The following is a 21,722-nucleotide window of genomic DNA, read 5'->3' on the forward strand; positions in this document are numbered from 1 at the left end:
GATAGTCTTGTTTTTCATGAAATGACTCAGAAATTCCCTCCCAGTTGCTACAGTACAGACAGCAGGGTGTTGGTTTTTAGCACCATTCTCCTAAATCCTTCTGACTTTTTGCCTTTCAGATGTGCTTATTTGTGAGTGGGGCATGATATAGTACCATGCTCCAAACTTTATCTTCTTGTTATACATTATGGGATCTCAGAACTACTTCTTGCCCCTTCTGCATTGTGTGAAGTATCTATTTTGGAATGAACATAATCCAAAGGCACATCTTGAAGGCACATCAAACAGCAAGTTCTGTAACAGTGCTGGTTTGAGTTTGATTGATTCTGATTGGAAAATTCAGAAAAAAAAGACTGTGCTCTTTCATGGAAAGAAAATCAAACCTCACTATAATTCCTATAACCAGTAATAGTTTCTACCAAAGATTTAGTTTTACATATCTAGGTAAAGCCAGCTGGATGTTCCTGGACAAAAACAAGGAGATATATGCAACTGTTCAACCACAGTGAAAGTAATCAACCTATCAAGTGATTCTGGGTGATGTGAAAGACATAATAATTCAACCAGTTATTTAAAGTAGTACATAGTTTGGAAATGCTTGTATGAGATACACTTTAAATGAATATACATTAAATGCTAAATCATTGTTATAAATATTGTGTCTGTTACAGCTACACAAGGGGGGGAATGTCTGGAATTTGGAGTGTCATGTGCCAAAATAGCTTGGCAGCTGGCCCTGGCTGATGCTTATGAATTATTTTCATAAGCATCATTATTAGGTATAAGGAGGGGACAACCCTTGGATGCTCTACTTTAGATGATGAAATAACTTCTGAGGAACTAAACACAGGCATTTGCTTTCTAAATTGTTACCTGTGTTTGCTCCTGGCTGGTGGGGGATCTGGTGATCTCTCTTACGTTTGAACACAAGTTTGTGTTCGTGTGCTTTTGAATCAGTTTTCGACTCCGCTGACTTCCCGCACAACTGCTTGCAGTTTTTTGGCCAGGTTTTTCAGAAGTGGCTTGCCATTGTCTCCTTCCTAGAGCTGACAACGAGTGGCCCAAGGTCACCCAGCTGATTTTGTGGCAACAGTGGGCCAAGAATTCATAATTCTCAGTTTCTAAAAGGATGCCTTAACCACATCATCACTCACTCTCTCTCGGCCCCAAGAAGTTCACGCTCTCAAGAAAACACCCCACCAGGAAACAATCTGGTCATTCAAATAGACGGCGAAACTAGGAAAACTCGACAGAACTGGGAGGAATCAACTCTACCCGGAGGGACGCAGGGAGGACAGAAAACGAATCTCCCTTTTCGTTTCGCCTTCAGAGCTTCTTCGGCTTTGGCGTGATTCCCCCACCCCGTCCCCCTCCCCCCCCCAATCCAGTGGATCGGATCTTCTGGATCTCTTGCACTTGTTCTGAATGGAAACCCGCCGCCAAGGATTCCGGGAAAAACAGACCATCCTTGCATTTTTAAGCAAAATCGGTGCCATCTCTTTCGGGACAGGGGGGTATTGGAGGGACTTTGGGAAGGACGTTCCTGTTTTCTCCAGGGTTCCGCGGTTATCCACAGCCGCCAGTTCAAGTCCGGGTGCAGTTCCAACACAGCCCCCCCCCCCCCCACGACCCCCTCCTTAAAGAAAATTGGAGGCACTCCGGTCCCTCCTCCGTAGCCCACACCCACCGATTCCCTTCTAGCGAGCCCGTGACGGAGCATATGTCTGCTAGGAGAGGCGCATAAGCTTTTCCCTCACGTCTCACTGGAAACGGGAATGGATAAACGCCACGACTTTGGGATGCGCGTCGTTCAGGAGCATTACGGCACCCATTCCTGGTTCCTTTGACTGCTCTCCAGCAGCGGCGGCGAAAGAGCCGAGGAGCGTTTTGGGTCGCTGGAAGCCGAAGCGGCCATGGCTGAGCGCCGCGCCTTTGCTCAGAAGATCAGCAGGTAAAAGAGCCGGTGCGCGGCGAGGAAGGAAGGAGCCGCATCCTAAACTCCGCGGGGTTCGCGTGGGGAGTGCGCGAGGGGCCTAGCAGGGAGATGCATTCCCGTCCCCCACTAGGGGAGATGATCTTGCCGGCGTGGGGGATTCCGGAGACTTGGCTGGGGGAGAGACGGGGGGGGAAGGGCCAGGAATTGCGCCTATTGTGTGGGTTGCTTTGACGGTGCGTTGGCGCCGTTTTGAGTGGCCGGTTGTGCAAAAGGCCGGGGGCCGTCGCTTGCGCGGCCGGGGAGGGGGGTGTCTTCCGGGGCGCGTGGCGCTGCGACTGGACGGTCGCTATCCCGGGGAGGGGGGTGGTGTTTGCTCCGGAGCCCGATCCGATAGGCGTGGATGTGATTTATGCAGCAGCAACAGCAAAGGGCAGGCCGTCGCGTGGGCGGCCGGATGCATTTTGCGCGCAGGGCTGATTCCGAAGCACGCCTCCCTTCATAGGACTGGTTGTAGCGAACTTGCTTGCTTGCCTATATGTACGTGTGTACGTGCTTTCTAGGGCTCTTTCTCATTTAAGGGGCGCTAGCTTTGGGATTTGCAGGATTGCGGGTTAATCTGCCCCCCGCCGCTGCCTCCTTTCCCCCCCCCCCTTTGTCCTTTGGCTTTATACGTAGGTGGTCCTCCCTGGGATTTGCATCTGGTTCGCTGCCTACAAGTCTGTTCTGTTTGGAGGGTCCTTTTCGGACAGGGTGAGCTGTGGTTTTTGCATTGATGTTTGGATGGATGGATGCAGGGGTGAAATCCAGCAGGTTCTGACAGGTTCTGGAGAACCGGTAGCGGAAATTTTGAGCAGTTCGGAGAACCGGCAGATGTCACCTCTGGCTGGCCCTAGAGTGGGGTGGGAATGGAGGTTTTGCAATATCCTTTCCCCAGGAGTGGGGAGAGAATGGGAACTTTTCAGTATCCTTTCCTTGCCACGCCCACCAAGCCAGACCACGCCCACCAAGCCACGCCCACAGAACCGGTAGTAAAAAAATTTGGATTTCACACTGGATGGATGGGTGTGTGTGTGTGTGGGGGGGGGGGGGTGTTTAAGACCTTGGCCTTGAACTGAGGGACACTGCCTGTATTGGGTTATAAAGAGGAATTGGAAACAGATTTCTTGTTAATTTTTAGAAGATATAAGCATGGGTTTTAATGTAGCGGAGCAGCTCCCTCTAATTATGTTAGACATTGTCATGATTTTTTTTTTTTGCTGTCTTGCTTGATGCTGGACTTGTCATGCTCTCTCCTCTGGTTGCATTATCCATTCCCTGAAGTTCTTTCTCTGCAGCGTTTTCTCAGAGAAAAATTTTGCCCGTGCACATGAGTGGGGTGGGGGAAATCCAGACTTCTAAATTTCAGATTCTGTAGTATGTATAATCTGGCTTCCAAACTCAGATAGATAGATAGATAGATAGATAGATAGATAGATAGATAGATAGATAGATACCCATCTGATTTCAAAGTATTATTTTATTCATATTTTCTTTTCTTTTAGTTTAACTTTTTTTCACTTTTATTTATATTTTATCTTTCAGAGTTTATTTTATAATCCATTCTTACATGTGGCGGAAAGAACATTATGCTGTCTTCCAACATCCCCTCTGTAAATAGACACTGACACATTAATGAAGTATCTTCATTAGGTGCCTTTGAACTCTGTAGTAGAGTTTTTCTCTTTTTATATAAAGTTTATTGTCATTGTACGTATATATACAGTATACCCATACAACGAAATTCACATAACAGAGACCAAGCCCAACACACATGGCAATTCCCAGACACACCCCCACCCACCAAAAATTCCCCACCCCTAAACCACCCAAGCATCCACACAGCAGACCAAGTAATGGTCTCATCTTTTTTCTTTTCATTTTCATCTGCTTTTTAGAAAGTTTTGGTATAAGAGTAAGAACTTAAGAGTGTATTCATACTGTGGATATTGTTGGAAAAGAACCCTGATAGTCTCTGATAGCCAAAAATCAGGAATCTGGTAGCTCCCCTTCAAAACAACAACATCCTTTATCAGTTTAGATACTTCATCAGTCGGATGAAAGGAGATGGAAGCTTAATGCCTTTTAAATTGAAATGGGGCTAATAGATTCTTACTGTAGAGGTAATCCTTGACTTATGCCATAATTGAGCCCAAAGTTTCTGTTGCTAAGCAAGACACTTGATAAGTGAGTTTTGTTCCATTTTATGACCACAGTTGTTAAGTGAATCACTGCAGTCGTTAAGTTAGTAACATACTTGTTAGGTGAATTGGTCTTCTCCGTTGACTTTCTTGCCAAAAAGGTCACAGAAAGTGATCATTGCAACTGTCAAATACATCCCAGTTTCCAAGTGTTGAATTTTAACTTCAACATTCCAATTCTTCATTATTCTGAGATCAGGATCCCTTTCTCTTCCCCAGCTAAAAATTGGTGAGCTCTCCAAATTTTAAGGACAATAAGTAAACAGCAGGTTGTGGGGGAAAAGAGCATCTAATGGCAGTGGGGATGCTGCAATGGTCATAAGTGTGAAAGATGGTCATAAGCCAATTTTTTTCATTGTTGATCTAACTTTGAATGGTCATTAAATGCAAGTCAAGGACTACCCATAGTCTATGTTGTTTATTCCTGCTGTGTTCTGTGAAACTTGGTATTTAGCTAGTAAACGTGTTAGGATTAGGGAGATTGGTTAGCAACTAGCAAATATTCTAGCTTTGCTTACATGAAATCTGCCTATAATATCTGTGAGTCTGGTTTTAAGATTGCGATCATATAAAGCGAATAATTCAAAATTAAATTTTTATTGATAAACTGGTGTCTCATCTCTCTTCATCTTGACTCATCTTGATATTGGATATGGGATCTGCAGCAAAAAGAAGGCTGGGGAATTCTGGAGGTTGAAGTCCATATAGGTAGACCTCAATTCAATAACCATTCCTTCGCCCTCTTCCCACTCTCCATTTCATTAGGCCAATAACTTTATTCTGGAAATTACATGTTCAGAAGGAATGCAGTAAGCCCCTTGAAATTAACAGGATTTACTTCTGCATATACAGGTACTCCTCAGTTTACAACAGTTCATTTAGTGACTGTTCAAAGTTACAAGAGCCATGGTAGCGCAGTGGTTAGAGTACAGCACTGCAGGCTAATTCTGCTGACTGCCGACTGCCAGCAGTTTGGCAGTTTGATCCTGACTGGCTGAAGGCTGACTCAGCCTTCCATCCTTCTGAGGTCGGTAAAATGAGGACTCAGATTGTTGAGGGCAATATGCTGACTCTGTAAACCGCTTAGAGAGGGATGTAAAGCACTGTGACGCGATATATAAGTCTAAGTGCTATTACTATTGCTTTAGCTATACTGAAAAAGTGACTTATCACATTTACGACAGTTGTGGCATCCCTAGGGTCACATGATCAAAATTCAGAGGCTTGGCAGCTGACTCGTGTGACATTTGCAGTGTCCTGGAGTCATGTGATCCCCTTTTGTGACTGTCAGTCAAGCAAAGTCAATGGGGAAATCAGATTCACTTAACATCTGTGGCAAGAAACATGATAAACTGGGACAAAACTCTCTTAACAAATGTCTCATTTAGCAACGGTAATGTTGGGCTCAGTTCTGGTTGTAAGTCGAGGACTACCTGTATTTAAAAAAGATATAGGGATGTTTTTTTCACTCTGCCAATCAACAGTGGTATTAAAACAGATTCAACACAAACTTTTCTTCATTTTGTCAGAGCACTGTGTGATCAAGACATTTAATTTATGCACTTCCTGCTTCTCTCAGCTACTGGCTTCTCCAGATTGGTCAAATATTGCTTTAATTATAGCTGTTCAAAAGAAAGAATGTTCTTTTGCTTCTCCTGAATGACAAGCGCTAATAGCATTGACATAAACTATTTACAGCAAATGAAAAGTGAGGAAATCTTTCCTAAGAAGTGTTGTGAAATAAGAGAAGGGATATATTTAATTACTATTGTTTGTTTGTTTTTTTAAAAAAAATTGCGCTAGCAGCCAATATAACAATTAAATATGACAAATATTTATCACAATAGAGATGTGAATTCAGCAAGAGTTCCTCCAGTCATTTTCTGATCTTGCAGCTATGTTTACCAAGTGAATGATTTTCATAAGATATATCATATTAGAATGATATTTCTTCGGTAAATCAAAGTGAATTTTATTGGATGTGATTATCTATGAAGCAGATTTCTTTTTGTCATGTAATATCTATATTTTGAAAGTATTATTAGTACTTTTTAAAATTGAATTCCATGGACTCTTAAGATTCCTCAAGAATCTCAAAGATTTAAATGCAGAAAAGAGAGAAAGAGAGAGAGAGAAAGGTCACTCAAACAAAGACAATTGCCAGAACTTTGCTTCTTGATCTAGATTTTTTTAAAAAACTTAAGAAATTCACGGACTGTCAAAGTTTGAGAAGTCCTGATTTAGTAAATTATTCACTGTCATTGTAGGAAAGATACTTTTCAGAAATTGAAAGTTAACCAAGTTACTATGGAAAAGACTTAGCAGAAAACTTACATAATTGCCAGTAGGTTTTGCTTCTAATTTTAAACCAGGTACAATGACCTGAAAGCCATGGTTTGTTTAGGAATAGAATTGAAATAACGACTTTATCCTGGCTTATTTTAAGTTATGATGGGATAAACTAAGGACAGGCAACTATTTTTGTTTTGATAAGCAAATTTGCAATTATAAGATTATAAATTATTATTTATGTGTGCATGTATTCAATATAGCTATGAATAAAAGCAAACAAACGAGAAAATAAAACCGCAGCTACTTTTTCCACTCCAATCCTTTCAGAAATGTTTCCACTGCATGGATTTATCTGTGTCTCTTTTTCTGGATTATATGGGCACATTTACTAAAGAAGCATTGGATTGGAGCCATGTATCATTTATGTTTCCAAAATGTTCCCAAGAGGCATTCTTGATATTCAAAATTATGGTGGCTATAATAACAATGGTGGCTTGTAACATATTACTATGGTAATATTCTTTTAACGTGTTTCCCCGAAAATAAGACCCTGACTTATATTTTTTTGAACCCCAAAATAAGCACTTGGCCTTATTTTTGGTGAGGTCTTATTATTTTGGGGCACATGGAGCAAGATGGGGCTCCTCTTGCCGTCTTACCTGATTTCCAGCTCTGTTTAAATATTTTCAGGGAGGGCTTATTTTCAGGGGGAGGCTTATTTTAGCGCATGCGCTCAAAAGCCCGATTTGGCTTATTATCAGGGGATGTCTTATTTTCGGGGAAACAGGGTAATTAAAAGGATTTAAAACAAATGGAGTCTGATGGAATAAAGAATCAGCCACCTATGTTCCTTTGCTACCAAAGTGTATGTATCATTTTGTCTACCACTAATCAGGGTGGATAAATTTCGATGATTTTTAAAAAAATAAAATAAAAAATTGATGTTTTTTATTTAAATCGGATTTTTTTAAAAAAAATTATCAGTGATCCAGTGACAACCATTTGAATACAGGGTTTTTAATTAGGCTTTTTGAAATACATTGTATTAATAATTTTAAAATCATATTTCCTAATAATAAGATGGTTCTCTTCATGGAATTCTGAGAATCTTAAATAGTGAAATGGCTTACAATAGACTGCAGTTGCAAAGTTCCTTAGGAACAATAATTACATTCTCATGCATGTTATTTATTATGATTTCAGAGGAATACTACACAGATGTTTTACACATACAGGTAGTCCTCGACTTATAGTGACCATTCAAAGTTACAATGGCACTGAAAGGACTGCTTTTCAATTTACAGTCAATGCAGGATCCTCATGGTCACATGATCAGAATTCAGATGCTTGGCAATTGGTTCATATTTATGACAGTTGCAGCGTCCTGGGCTCATGTGATCAGCTTTTGCAACCTTCTGACAAGCGAAGTCAATGGGGAAGCCAGATTCACATAACAACTGTGTTATTAACCTTAACAACTACAGTGATTCACGTAACAACTGTGGCAGAAAACTCTTACAATTGTGATTGTAAGTCGAGGTCTACCTCTATTGGGGAGAAGAAAAAAGATCAGAAGATGATCTTTGTAATTCTTCCTTTCTCTGAATTTAAAAAATGCTGCTCTGCTAATTTGGAAATCTTTCAGAACAAGCTGTATTACGACACAGGGGCTTTAATGGTAAATGGGAGATTAGTTTGGAATCGGGTATGAATTAGTTTGGAATCTTTTATGAACAGAAAAAAAAAACTGTAGTGGCCCAGCTTGATCCAACCCCGTGTGTTTCTTTTCAGCCATTCCTTAGAATTACATTCTGTCAGCACTATTCTTATGTTTTTATAACAGAATGGTTAAATTTGGCAATGAGTATTTTCTTTTGCTTTAATTGTAGGTTCCACACATTCTGGAAAGTTTTATGTGAGCTTATGTTTAAATGTAATTATGATTCAGTACACTTTTCCCCCTTCAGAAGACTAGATTGACCATGAGGTTTGTAAACCTTGTTCAGAAATCCCATGCAAGATCCACAGAGGGAATTAGATTAGTCTCCACCCAACCATGTTGGTGGAACATTTTGAAAGCTGTAGTCTTCTGCACTTGGACTGCACTATTTGAGCTGTTCTAGAAGAATGTTTTCTTACTATTGCTATAGTGATACAAGTCTCTGCCTAAATATGCAAACAAACACAATTCAAATTAGCATATTTATCCCAATATACATGTAGTCCACGCACAGGTAATTGGCAACATTATTTGATGTGAAAAAAAATTATAACTACCGTACCTTTTTATTAAGTTTAAACTGTGCATTCAAGAAAAAAGCTTTGATATGTGGAGAAAAATTATTATATTGGAAACAATGTTGGGCAACAGACAGAAAAGATTAAAAGATATGAAACTGCCAAACTGCCTGAAGTGGAAAATTTTGATCCCAGAAAATTTTCCAGCCCACATGATGTCATAAAACATCAGCATTTTTTCAGTGCCATTGTAACTTCGAATTGTCACTAAACGAACTATTGTAAGTCAAGGGCTACCTGTAATGGGCTGAAATGAATGGCATGGAATATGAAAAAAAAAAACATTATGCATCTGGATAGGTTAAATGAAAGGTGCAAGTTGGGAATGAGCTGTCTTGGTTTTAATACATGTAAACGAGATTAAATTTCCTTTCAGCCAGTTAAGTTAAATATGAGTTAGCAGTGGGATGAAGTCGTTTAAAAAAGAAAAGACTATCTTGGGAGTATATTAAGAGGAACACAAAGTCAATATTGTAAGAAATATTGTAAGAAATAATTACTCCATTCTACTTTTCTCTGGTCAGACTATTTGGAATACTGCCATCAATTCTGGGCCTCACAGTTCAAAAAGGAGGAGTTCAGTTTTGCTTTATATTTTTAAATACTTATTTGTGTAATTTAACTCAAATTTTTCAGAATCATTCAATAATAAGTAAGATTCCACAACAAAATATTGCAACATGGAATCCTCCTTAAGGGTTATAGACACTTTTCTATTCCCCGACTCAGCTATTTTTTCCCTTCTCAAACCAAGAGCAGATTTATCTTGGATTCCTTTCTCATCCCATCCCACTCTCTCTTTATAGCATTTTTTCTAGAGCGATTTTGTTTTGCTTGCTTTTGTTTTGTATTTTGCAAATGTTGAGCTACCCTGAAACCTGCTGGTATGGCCTTCTTGCACATGGGTGGTACTTTTTTGAAAGAATGTTCCTCAGAAATTTTTATTATGTAAGCATAATATAATTTTGTTATATAAGCATACATTCTTTTGATTATTGTGTAGCTCAGTGCAAACTGGAACTAAATGCCGTTTTTTAGAATATTCCTGTTCACTCTATCATTCAACTGAGCCATGCGTTTTCTCAACTTCTTTATTTCATTCTAACTCTTCCCTTTTTTGTTTTTATTTTTCCTTTGTGCATTTACAGAAGCATTGTAATCAGAATTTACAGAATATAAGAAGCAATGCTACCATTATTCTTCATGTTAAATAAAGCCTGAACCTGAATCCTGCAAGGAAGTAGGATCTTGATATATTTAGCCTATAGAAGACATTTATGATAACAGTCTTCAAATATCTGAAGGTTATCATATGGAAAAGGAAGTAGGCCAGAACTAAAATGACAAAGCGGTAGGCTCAGGCTAGTTAACAGGAAGAATTGTTAATATCTAAAAGACTATGAATTGTTAGCTCATGTCTGTATGACTATATGAACTGTCAGGAATAGGAAACCAGGGTGGATAAAAATCAATGATTTTTTTTTAAAAAATCAAAAAAATCAGATTTTTTTAATTTAAATTGGATTTTTTTTTATTTAAATCGGATTTTTTTGATTTTTATCGAATTTATTTTAATAAAAAACTTTTGGGGTAAAAATCTATCGCAAGATAGTTTTCTATTTAAGATACATAAATAATTTAGTTTATTCAGCATGAAATGGAGCTTAGTTATGTAGCATGAGGCTGTATATTCTGCAACACTGGGACTATCGGTGAGTCAACAATGGGTCAAAGGAGTAGCAGAGATGACAGTTGCTCTTTAAAAATTATGATTTAAATCGAGTTGATTTAAATCAAGCCTTTTTTACTAGTGATTTAAATCATGATTTAAATTGTGATTTAAATCAACTCGATTTAAATCAAATCCACCCTGTAGGGAACATTAAGTGATAGTTTCCCCTTCTGTGTAGGACTTCAGATACAGCACAAGTGTGAAACTCGATCGTGTCATGTGACATATTGTGGCATTTTTTGCCTTTGCGGAACCGTGCCATGGGCCTAGCATGCATGTGACACATACGGCCCGCGGGCCGCCAGTTTGACAGGTAGACGATGAGATAGACGATGGGTGATCATCTGTTGGACATGCTGCAGTAGATCCTGTAATGAGCTCAATATTGGAGTCCTTTTGAACTGTATGATTTTATTTGTGAGTCTAGCCATTTTGCTAATTTAACAAATCATAACTAAACAAACCATGACTTCGTTTGAAATTTGAACCAACAGAACATATTATACAAGTACTCCTCAACTTACAACCATAATTGAGCCCAGCCTAATTAAGTCATGATAGTTGTTAAGTGGGTCACTATGTGAATGTTTAGAATTTTATGACATTTTTAGTAGCTGTCATTAAGTGGTCATTAGCCATCATAACTTCGAAACTGGATGGTAAGTAGCTCTGGGGTGTGTGTGTGGTCCATCATAACTTTGAATGATTGCTAAGCAACCGGTCGTAAACCAAGGATTGTATATATTCATAGACCTGAGATTAGAACTAGTATTTTCTGATTCCTAATTAATTCTCATAATTATTCTACAACAGTTCTCTGTAATTTGTAAAATCATCCCTTAATACCATAGACAGTAAATTAATAGTCATCAGCCTCTCTTGTGGAAGTGATGTTCTTAAGGGTAAATATTGTGTGGTATGAGGAAGTATTTTTATCTTTTTAATCTTCTGTCAATCAGTTTTAAGGGGAGATATCAAGTTCTAGGGTTATGAATATATTTCTTCCTCTTATAGTTTGTCTTCTAAATTCATTATTCTTGGCAAACGGTCTTGGCTAATAGACATCTTCATTGCTAGCTACTTGTCCTCTCCCTAGCTTGATTATTTCAGTGATGAAAAGTATTGCCAATTTAATGCTTTAAAGGGGGGGTTCCCAATCTTTTCTATACTCCTAGAACGTTTCTGATATATTCTCGCACCCCTTACAAAAGTAAATGATTATATGCGTATAATTATGCATAATACACTATAATTTTGAAACTTCTAAACCCAAGTTTTTGCACCCCCTAGAATATCATCTCGCACCCCCCGGTTGGGAACCCCTGCTTTAAAGGCTTTAAAATCACCTTTCAAAACATCTGATGGACTCTGAAAAGGCTATTCAATTCTGGCACTCTGAATATTGATTATTAAGATAAAAAAGAACTAGTTTGATAATGCATTGCTTGAATTTATAGCTGATGCATTGTACATTATTTTTTGAATGCTATATTGTAACTATCTTTGTGACCTTGTATTTATGTCTGTTTGCATATCGAATGTTTCATTTTAGGCCTTTGTCCTGGTTCATATATAACAATCACCAAGAGTTTTTAAATCATAGTATGCTAACCAAGCTTATTTAGGATATTACTAGTTAAATTTAGTTAACTAGTAGTTAAATTTGCATGAAATCAAAAATTGTGATTTGTGTGAGTTCTAATTCCGCCTTAGGTATGAAAGCTGACTGGATAACTTTGGTCCAGTCCCTCTCCCTCAGAGAAAACCCATCTAACAGGATTGTTGTTATGAGAAAATAGAGGCAGGAATATTAAGTATATTAAGTATATATAACCACCATGAGTTATTTATAAAACTAATAAAGAGAAGATTTAAAAAAATCTAAGGAATAATAAAAATAAATATATTGTGGCTTAGAACTTGCTGGAATCAAGATCAAGAAATTTTGGCAAATTTACCCAAGACCCTGTAATATTTTGGCCATTTAACTTAGAAGCGTTAAGGTGTATTGGACTTCAGTAGATGCCTTAGTGACAATGGATATCTGCTGAATTGCAAATCCTTTAGTACAAAAGTTTGTTTATTTTTAGAATAGAATTACTGATCTTAGAATAATATACTAATCCTTGAATCACATAAATTTAAAGAGAAAATGGGGAGGATTTATTTCATAATACCCTGGGTAAGATGAAACTTATTGCCACTCTTGTAAGTTTTATGGGTATTATTCACTATGTGGTATATACAAAATTAGTGATAAAAAGATGTGTTAAGTAAGTTAAAATAACAATGACCACTCTTTCCTTTACTATGAAATGAAACCCTAATTTTATAAATATAAATACAGAATTTTAGAATAAGTCTCTTTTTCAGCATCATTCTTTTATCATCATTCTTTTTTCCCCCAATAGTTGTCTTTTATATAATGTTTAGAGTCTGTGATTGTAGCATCACTAACTTCAACAATGCCACAGAGTTTGTTCTGCATGTTGAATTAGGCCAGTTGTGGATCAATAGAATTAAATGTTTTAATGGACTAATTACAGGTTGGGGTGCCTGTTAGTAACAAAGGTCAATAAATTGTAGAGCACATCACTTGATATCATTTGTATAATGACATTATCCCATGTGATACAATTTATATTATTTACATCCTTTAAATTGTTAGGGTAATGATGCAATAAATGATATTTGCAAAATTACATCATCATACAAATAATATAATAATAAAGATGGTGTCATATGTGTCATGGATACGATGACATTATACAAAGGGGGTTATTTGCACAGGGGGGAAATTATGTAAAATAATGAATCTAACGCTGGAATTCGGTTCCTTGCATGCAAGGTTTGTTGTCTCAAGGTTTCACTATATTGTTACAACTTTTTAATATACTGTATATGTTATTTTTTTCCCCTATAAAGTTAGTATCTATAGTTAAGTACCATCGCTTCTCTTGTTCTAGAACTGTGGCAGCTGAAGTACGGAAACAGATTTCAGGGCAATATGGAGGATCACCACAACTTCTCAAGAACCTTAATATTGGGGGCACAATTTCCCACCATACAACTGTAAGTAACTTCTTAGATTTATAAGCAGCAGGCCCACTGCATATTACCATCAGATCAAGCTTACCTTTCCAAATTTAAGAACAATTATGTTTTCGTAGTTCATGAATTGCATTGGAATTTATAGGATTCCAAGTACAAAATATATTTTAATCTATTATTTGCGTAACAGCAAAAGTTGAAGTTAGCGGGAAGTTTTCTGGATTCATTTAGTCTATTTACTGATTCTTGGAATGTGCAAGATTACATAGCATTGTTTGTTGTTCGAGTTTGGGATTTTTATTTTTGTCCTGTAATTTGCAATTTGTTTATTGTTAACAATAATAGCCACAATAACAATAGGCTTGTTGAGCAAGGGGGCATATTAGAACTTTGATTTGGTGTGTGGGTTCTTATGTCCAATTTTGCCCTAATCAAATTAGATAGAGAATCTAATTCCTAACCCCTAAAAATTAAGGGTTTTGCATTGAATGTGGTTATAGGAATGTTACCTACCTAATCTCTATTCTAATTTAACATAAATTGGTATGCTCATGGAGTAACTAGCAAACATGAAGACTTCTAGGATACAATGTTAGCCAATTATTTAGAGGTTTATTTAGGAAGATATTAAAAGTTAAATTAGTGTCATTTGAATGTAGCCCCCTAGAAACAGAAAGGTAGCAGTGTGTGTGTGTGCAGTGACTACAGTACGAATTTCTACAATAAAATCTTCTACAGGTGTGCCACTTTACTGGAATCTTAAGTCATTTGTCCAGTTTCTGTACATTTCCATCAAATGAATAGAGGGAGCTAGCAATTCTGACTTTGCTTGCTGATAAACTTAGCAGCTTCCGTTGTTATAAATCAGGTTTTATATTCCGAATGTTCCTTTTTAAAAGAATTCTTACTCAGAATGAGAATAAGGTTACGCATAGCCAGTTTCTTAATCCCACTAAATTCTTTAATTGCTAGCAGTTGGGTTATGTGTGTTCATGCTTAGTTCATGCAATCTGTGACAGGACAGTAATTTTAATGAATGGCCTACTCATATACTATTATATGGTAGACCGCAAATCACCTGACAGATAATGTAAAAGTCAGATTGAAATTAAATAAAAGGCAGTGCATTTGTTAAATCTTGTTTTATTGAAATATGAAAAGGTCAACGACTCTTACTCTTTTCTTCCATTTCTGAGACATTTCTTTGAACATTTGCCATTGCCCAGTGGGGTACTAGAATTAGAGCAAGATTTATCAAGAGGACTGATGAGAATTCATTCTGTCTATTAAAAGAAGTTCATTCTTTTCAGCAGAGCTGTGGCTATTCTACCAGCAAGGTTAAAAGATAATCAATTGATTGGGTGAGACTTTAGGCCCCAATTATTTGATGGATTGTGAACTAGTTAAGAGTTGTGTCTTGATGCATTTTAGCATCTGAGGCAAATCTTGCTGAAGTACCATGTCTTAATTAAATAATTAAAATTTATAGCCTGTTCTGGGTTTAGATTGGTTGGGTTTAAAAGAATGAAATGAAATAACTATCAGACAGATACCCTGACAATACGGTTTCCAAAGCTCTTGCAAATAGTTCCTGGTGACATTTTAAATCAGGGGTGTCAAACTGGATTTATTTGAGGGCCGAATCAGTATTGTAGTTCTCCGGCACAGGCCGGCCGGGTGGGAGGGGGAGACAGGATTGACGGCCTCCTGCAGCACTTTGCCAGCTAAAATGGGCCACCCAGGGGCTGCACACAACCCTCCCCCACGGTGCCCCGTTTTGGCTGCCAGAGGCACTGCGGGCTGGTCCTTTGCTATTTCCAGGCTGGCCCCATGGGCCAGTTTTAAGCATCCCGCGGGCAGGATCCGGCCCCCAGGCCTTGAGTTTGACACCCCTGTTCTAAATGAATTTGCTTCAATTCTCATCAGACAAGGGCTTTATAGAGCTACTTCAAATGATGAGGAGCTTTAAGATATGTTGCTACCTGTTTGAGTGTAGAACCACAAAACAGACAAAGTTATAGAAAATGAAGATGCTAAAATGTTCAAACAAATAAGCACCTGCCAGATGATACTTCAGAGTTAACAATTGTTGATAAGAAAGACAAAAGTCTGGATAGTGGAGGTACAGTGCTTGTAGACAGCAAAATAGAAGACAAAGAAATGGAGAAAGTCACAAAATATGAAGACCTGCAAATAGAAGTAGAATGACTGTGGCAAAGGAAAGCAAAAATAATACCAATAGTAATAGGCACCCTGGATGTAATCCCAAATTATCTGTAGTACCACCATTGGCATTAACAAAGTCATAATCAGTCAATTACAAAAGGCAGCTTTATTTGGAACAGTTTACATCCTGTGCTGATACATTTTATATTATTTAACAAAAATGTCTGCTGATTTTTGGAAAGGGCTTAATAGATGGCCAAATGCCAAATCCAGTCTAAACATCTGGTTGACCATGTGATTACCATAATAATAATAAAGAAAAGCTTCTGATGGCTGCAGAATTAATAAGTGGAAACGGGAATATATTTGTACATCTTTAATTATATTTCGGTTTAATTTAATTAAACAAACAGAAAGTTTTGGCATGCTGCCTCCCCACTGTGAGTCTACCAACCAGAAAGTTAACTTCATTTTTCTAAAGTAGGAGATTATTCCCTTGTTTTCGTAACTATGGTTACCAAAAGTATGGTTTAATATGCTGTTTTTGTTCCAATGTGGCAATCATAGTTTCCAGATTTTGATGGAATGGGAAACAAAGGTAATTAAAGGTTTCCTCATTTAATTGGAGCTTGCACAAAAGAATTAGATTTCTAGCAAAAGGCTTTTTCTAAAAAGCAAACAAACAAATCTCTTCAGCTATGAGGCTTAACTTTTTGTGAAGTATTTAAGTACCTCCTATGTTCGGAGCCCTCCTGATGTGTTGGAACTGCAGCACCAAAAATGGGAAAAATGTATACTAAGAAGAAATGATTTCTCATACATTAGTTTTTCCATAGGTTGATTAATTTTGTTTTGGAGGTTAGCATTCCATCCTATGAGTTTGTAGTCTAAATGTCTACAGATAGTCCTCGACTTACAACCATTCATTTAATGACTGTTCAAAGTTACAACAGCACTGAAAAAAGCAACTTATAACCATTTTTTCACACAACCATTGCAGCATCCCATGGTCACGTGATCAAAATCTGGATATTTGGCAACTGGCCTATATTTATACGGTCCCAGGGTCATGTGATCACCTTTTCTGACTTTCTGACAAGCAAAGTCATTGGGGAAGCCAGATTCACTTAACAAACACATTACTAACTTAATAGCTGCAGTGATTCACTTAATAACTGTGACAAGAAAAGTCCTAAAATGGGGCAAAACTCACTTTACAACTGTCTTACTTAGCAATGGAAATTTTGGGCTGTAATTTGAAGACTACCTATATTAAGAGAGGCTTATTAGATTTCCATATGCAGCCACCTGTCTATGCACAAAACTTTTAGCTATTCAGTTCAGTTCAAATAATACGTTGTTAATGGAATGGGAGGGTGGCTTCTCATCAACTTTCTGGCCAGGACTGATGGGAGCAGTACCACAAAATATCTGGAAGACTTTAGCCAGTGTGCACATTCAGTTAAATAGAAAGATGGGCTATAAAACGAGGAAGCGTGTAAATAAATAATGCATTGGGGAAAGACTATAAAGGCTTAATGGACCTCTGGTCTATTCAGAGCTAAAGTCCCCCTTGAGTAAAACTTGACTCCTGATAATTCCTCCAGCTAGTATGATTTCATTCTGAGTTGTAATGTGATATCGTTTTTAAGTACAAATTAGATTTAACCCTTTTTAGGGTTTATTTTTAAGTTTAACATTAAATTAATTAATTTTTTTTTTAACTTAGCCAAGGTCTGGTAGCTATAATGCAGTTCCAAATATTTGATGATATATACCAGCGGTCCCCAACCTTTCTGGCTTGGTGGCCCAGCTGGGTCGGGGGAGGAGGGGATGATTCTGTGCGAGTGGTAGGTGCACGCTTTCACAAGCACAGCTCATGCTGTGAGCTGCACGTGTGAGGACCACTGCTTGCACTAGTGGAGCTGCACGCATGCACTCTCCCATCACTTGGTTTCGAATAGGCCGCGGCACACTAGTGGGCCGCAGGCTGGGGGGTGAGATTATATGAGGTTATATAAACATGAGATTATATGAGGTATTTTAATTTTGTAATTCTTGCAAAATAAATTCCAGTATAAAAAAGTTATTTAGACTTCACAGTAAAATATCTTTATTAATACTTATATTTGGAAGAATCAAACATTTTGTTGGGGAATATAACAACAGTAACAATTATAATGATGTGTACATGTGAATTTGAATTGAATTTCAAGAATTCAAAGATGGGGTTTAAGACTGAGTCAGCCTTCCGTCCTTCTGAGGTCAGTAAAATGAGGACGCAGATTGTTGGAGGCAATATATTGACATTTCTAAACTGCTCAGAGAGTGCTGTAAAGTAGTATGGAGAGGTATGTAAGTCTAAGTGTTATTGCTATTGCTACGGTGATTGCCTTAGGTTATAAAATTGTATTTTGTTGGACTTACACTTGGTTTCATTAACTTCTTACAAATTAGTAACCATTACACAAATATTCCTTAATCTTAACAATTAGGTAAAATTATATTAAAAGAAGAGAAGAACATTTACATCTTATTTAGATAAGGGCAACTGAGATTCCCTTAGCATACAGGCTATAGATTGTATGCCAGCTACATTGATACATCTGCAACACTGTTTTGACAAAACAGCTTATGTATCAAATTCCTTGACAGTTTTAAAAATGAAAACAGCTGTAGGAAATACAACAATGCTATATGGATGGAATAATGGATAGATACGCTTAGCTAGCACATTCCTCATGTGGTATTATAAGCAGGCAGGTAAGAGACCAAACAGAAACAAGTACTGGCTGATTGGGAAAAGCATTAAAATACATCAAAATACTGTGTTTGACATCCAGGGAAGGACAAAGTTGATAAGCAGAGTTTTATTTTCAATCTTGCAAGGTACTATAGCAGTGAAGACTAACAGAGCCTTAAAGGCAAAAAGCTTCAACGTCCTTGTAATCATCCAGTAATAAACATTTGAGACAGGATTTTATAATGTAAGCATTGGCAGCGGTAACTCTCCCTGTGCATCCTCAGGTACAGAATAGGCTAGAAAGCTGATGGTGTATATAAACCTTATCTAATAAACTTGCATCTCATTTTTTGTGAAAGGCCATTTGTACATCTATATTGATTTAAGATTGTTTTAAAATGATTTTCAATGTATTGGGAGTTTTTCATGCATACATTTACATATGAAATCAAGTCTTTGCAGGCCTGTAATAGGAAGGAATAGTTGTAGTGCCTACTAAGAACACAACATTCTCTATGTGCCAGATTCTACTACACATAACGTAGCACATGAAACATGGGAATGGATAAGTCTTGACGCCAGAAAAGGAGAAATATGTCACATTGAATCAAATTGACTTTCTGCATTAAAAAAAACAGTGAAAAAAAAAATTAACTTGGAATGTCCTTGCCGGTTGCAAGTTAGTTCTCATTTTCTAGATTATGTGAACTACTTATCTTTAAAACAAAAGAAATTATGTTTTCTGTGGTATTGTATTGAACAAAGAATATGAGAGATTCTCATCCTCTGACAATCAGTTATGAAAGAAAAGTTCTGAATATTATTTTTAATAGGATCTGGCTGTCTATTTATTAGAAGAGTAATATCAACAGATCTCTTATAACAGTAGTTATTAAACTGGGTGGTGGGGTGGTGGGGTGGTGATTATTCCCAAAGAGCATCTGTGGGCATATACTGGGGCTAATTTGTACTTGTATGTAAATAGAAGATTCAGTTTGGGATTGTCACTGCAAAGGTGCTTGTGTAAAACAACAAAATCTTGGGGGGGGGTGTGTAATTATTATACATTCATTATTCAAGACCTGAAAAAGGGGTAATTGGGTGAAACTGTTTTAAAACCATCTCCTTTTACTGTTGGTTTCAGCCAGAAAGGAGATAGGTTGACTTCCAAATCTCTCTCTCTCTCTCTACTTTTTTCCCCCAATAAGCTAATACAAACTAATTCCTCTTTGGTGCTGTGACTTTGTATTATGCCTGTTTATGCATCTGATAGGCAGCACTTCTTACTCTTTCCAGGTTGGTGAGATTAATATTGGTTTCTTAGTTTGATACTTACGTTGTTTTATATCTTCATGCTATGTTTGTCATTTGAAAAAAAAAACAGGAGCAAAAATGAGACATTTTACAAAATTCTGAGCATTGCTGTCTCAGCAAAGCAATTTTGCTTTGGAGTTAAAACTGTTTATGGCAGATGGTTGAACTAGATCTAGATAATGCTGTACCCACCCCCCTTGCTACCCTACAATGCAGTGATTCAGTGACTGGCACCTTCCTCCTAGTCAGTAAAGGATATACAGTCCTTGAAAAGAATATTGGCACATTGTCTGAATTTAAAATAGAAATCTTATTGTCCCATCTACATTTCATACTTCCCTGTTGGAAAAGATTTTGCACATATTACTATCTTTACATCCTTTTACCCTAGTGACTAGTCTGTGATTCATTCATCCTTTCTCTAAACATGCACACAAATCTAAAAGGAATTCAAAGCTGCAGAACTAATTGAATACAATATTTACATGCATAGCTGATTCATGTAGTCCTCTGTTAAAAATCTGCATGCTTAACCATCAGCTATTTTTATGAATGTGTGCAATGCTGCCTTTGGATAATTTCCCTGACCAGCCCAATAACTTGCAGATAAGTATATATGCACAATATATCTTGGAATAAATCTTTCTTTCATGGCACTGTTGTATTAATGGGTAATATATTGATTTATATAAAGAGAAAAATAATTTCTCTTTTTCAGCATTTTTCACATTAGCTCAGGTTTGCATAAATAAAATAGAGCTACAAATAGAGATAATCATGCCATTTGGGCGTTGGTTCAAGCCCTGATTTAATAGAGCAAGCTTTATATATTATTCCCTTTCTCATTTCTGATTCTCTTTAGCAGTCTGAGCTTAAGGATACCCATCTGACACCTTGCAGCTTTTCTGTAACGGAGTGGTCTGTATTCTTCATATAAAAGTTCTCCCTTGGGGTTATGTTTTCCCAAACTTGTATAAAGCGAATTTGCATATAGAAAGACACAGACCCATGGGGTTGGGGGAAGAGATATGGTGCCAAATGCACTGATGAGTATGCTCATAATTTTTTTATTCTTAAGCACCCCTGTTGCGCAGGTCCGGATTCCAAGCTCCCACTGGATAAATGAGTCTATTAGGCATACATGAAGTCCAGGAAAGTAGGCCAGGAGTTGAGCACGCCAGGATACACAAGGCACAGAACTTGTCACGTTGCTCCAGCAATACTCAAGTCCTCAGGACAGGGTTAAGTAGGCAATGCTGGTGCAGCCCTTTATGAGAGGCGAGATTGCCTTCTCATAAGTAATCTAACTGACTGGCATTGTATCAGTCAGTCTCCTCTCTGCTGTATGTGTCCTTGGATCAGGAGGAGGTGTGGACTTCACCTCCTCCGCTAATGGGCTGCAGGTGTTCCCTTTCCTTGCCTGGAGCCTTCTGGGCAATTTATTACAGGGCCTCACTCAGCCTGCCCTTGGTCAGATTGACCCAGCTGAGGCTGTTCCATCAGGCTAGCATTCTCTGAGCCCCAGTCCTGACCAATATTCGGCTCCACATTTTTCCTTTGGAGACCCAAACTCGCCCTCCTCCTCTGAACTCCCATCTGGAAAGAGGTTCCAGGGGCAGATCTAGAACAATTTTGTGTACAATGAAGATAATTTTCTTCATCTTTTCTCCAGCTGCATTTCTAACACACATGGTTATCGGGGCTGGCAAAGAGGAGTGTGGCTCATGGCACTATGAATTGTAATAGCTGGCATGCTATAGCAAGATTATATACCTCCTCATAGTACTTTACAGCAGTCTCTGGGTGGTCTACAGTGTAAGCATTATTTGCCCGCAACAATCTAGATCCTCTTTTTACCGACCTTGGAAAGATGTAAGGCTGAGTCAACCATGAGCTCTGTCAGGATCGAACTCCAGGCTGTGGTTAGAGTTTAACTAGAATACTGCACTTTAC

At 37.9% G+C, this 21,722-nt stretch overlaps 1 protein-coding gene across 1 annotated transcript in view; it reads left to right on the forward strand.

The window, feature by feature from the left end:
• The first annotated feature begins 1,874 nt into the window (after positions 1-1,874).
• The window catches only part of DOCK7 (dedicator of cytokinesis 7), a 124,260-nt gene continuing 104,412 nt past the window's right edge, over positions 1,875-21,722 (forward strand). Inside the window, exons 1-2 of the mRNA XM_070941286.1 lie at positions 1,875-1,951; positions 13,462-13,567. Of these exons, the coding sequence (XP_070797387.1) occupies positions 1,914-1,951; positions 13,462-13,567 (144 nt within the window). The 5' untranslated portion in view covers positions 1,875-1,913. The remainder of the gene's footprint in view (positions 1,952-13,461; positions 13,568-21,722) is intronic.

Source organism: Pituophis catenifer, unplaced genomic scaffold (assembly GCF_029215685.1).
Source record: "Pituophis catenifer annectens isolate HBS135680 unplaced genomic scaffold, rPitCat1.0.hap2 SCAF_3, whole genome shotgun sequence".
NCBI classification, from domain to species: Eukaryota; Metazoa; Chordata; class Lepidosauria; order Squamata; family Colubridae; genus Pituophis; species Pituophis catenifer.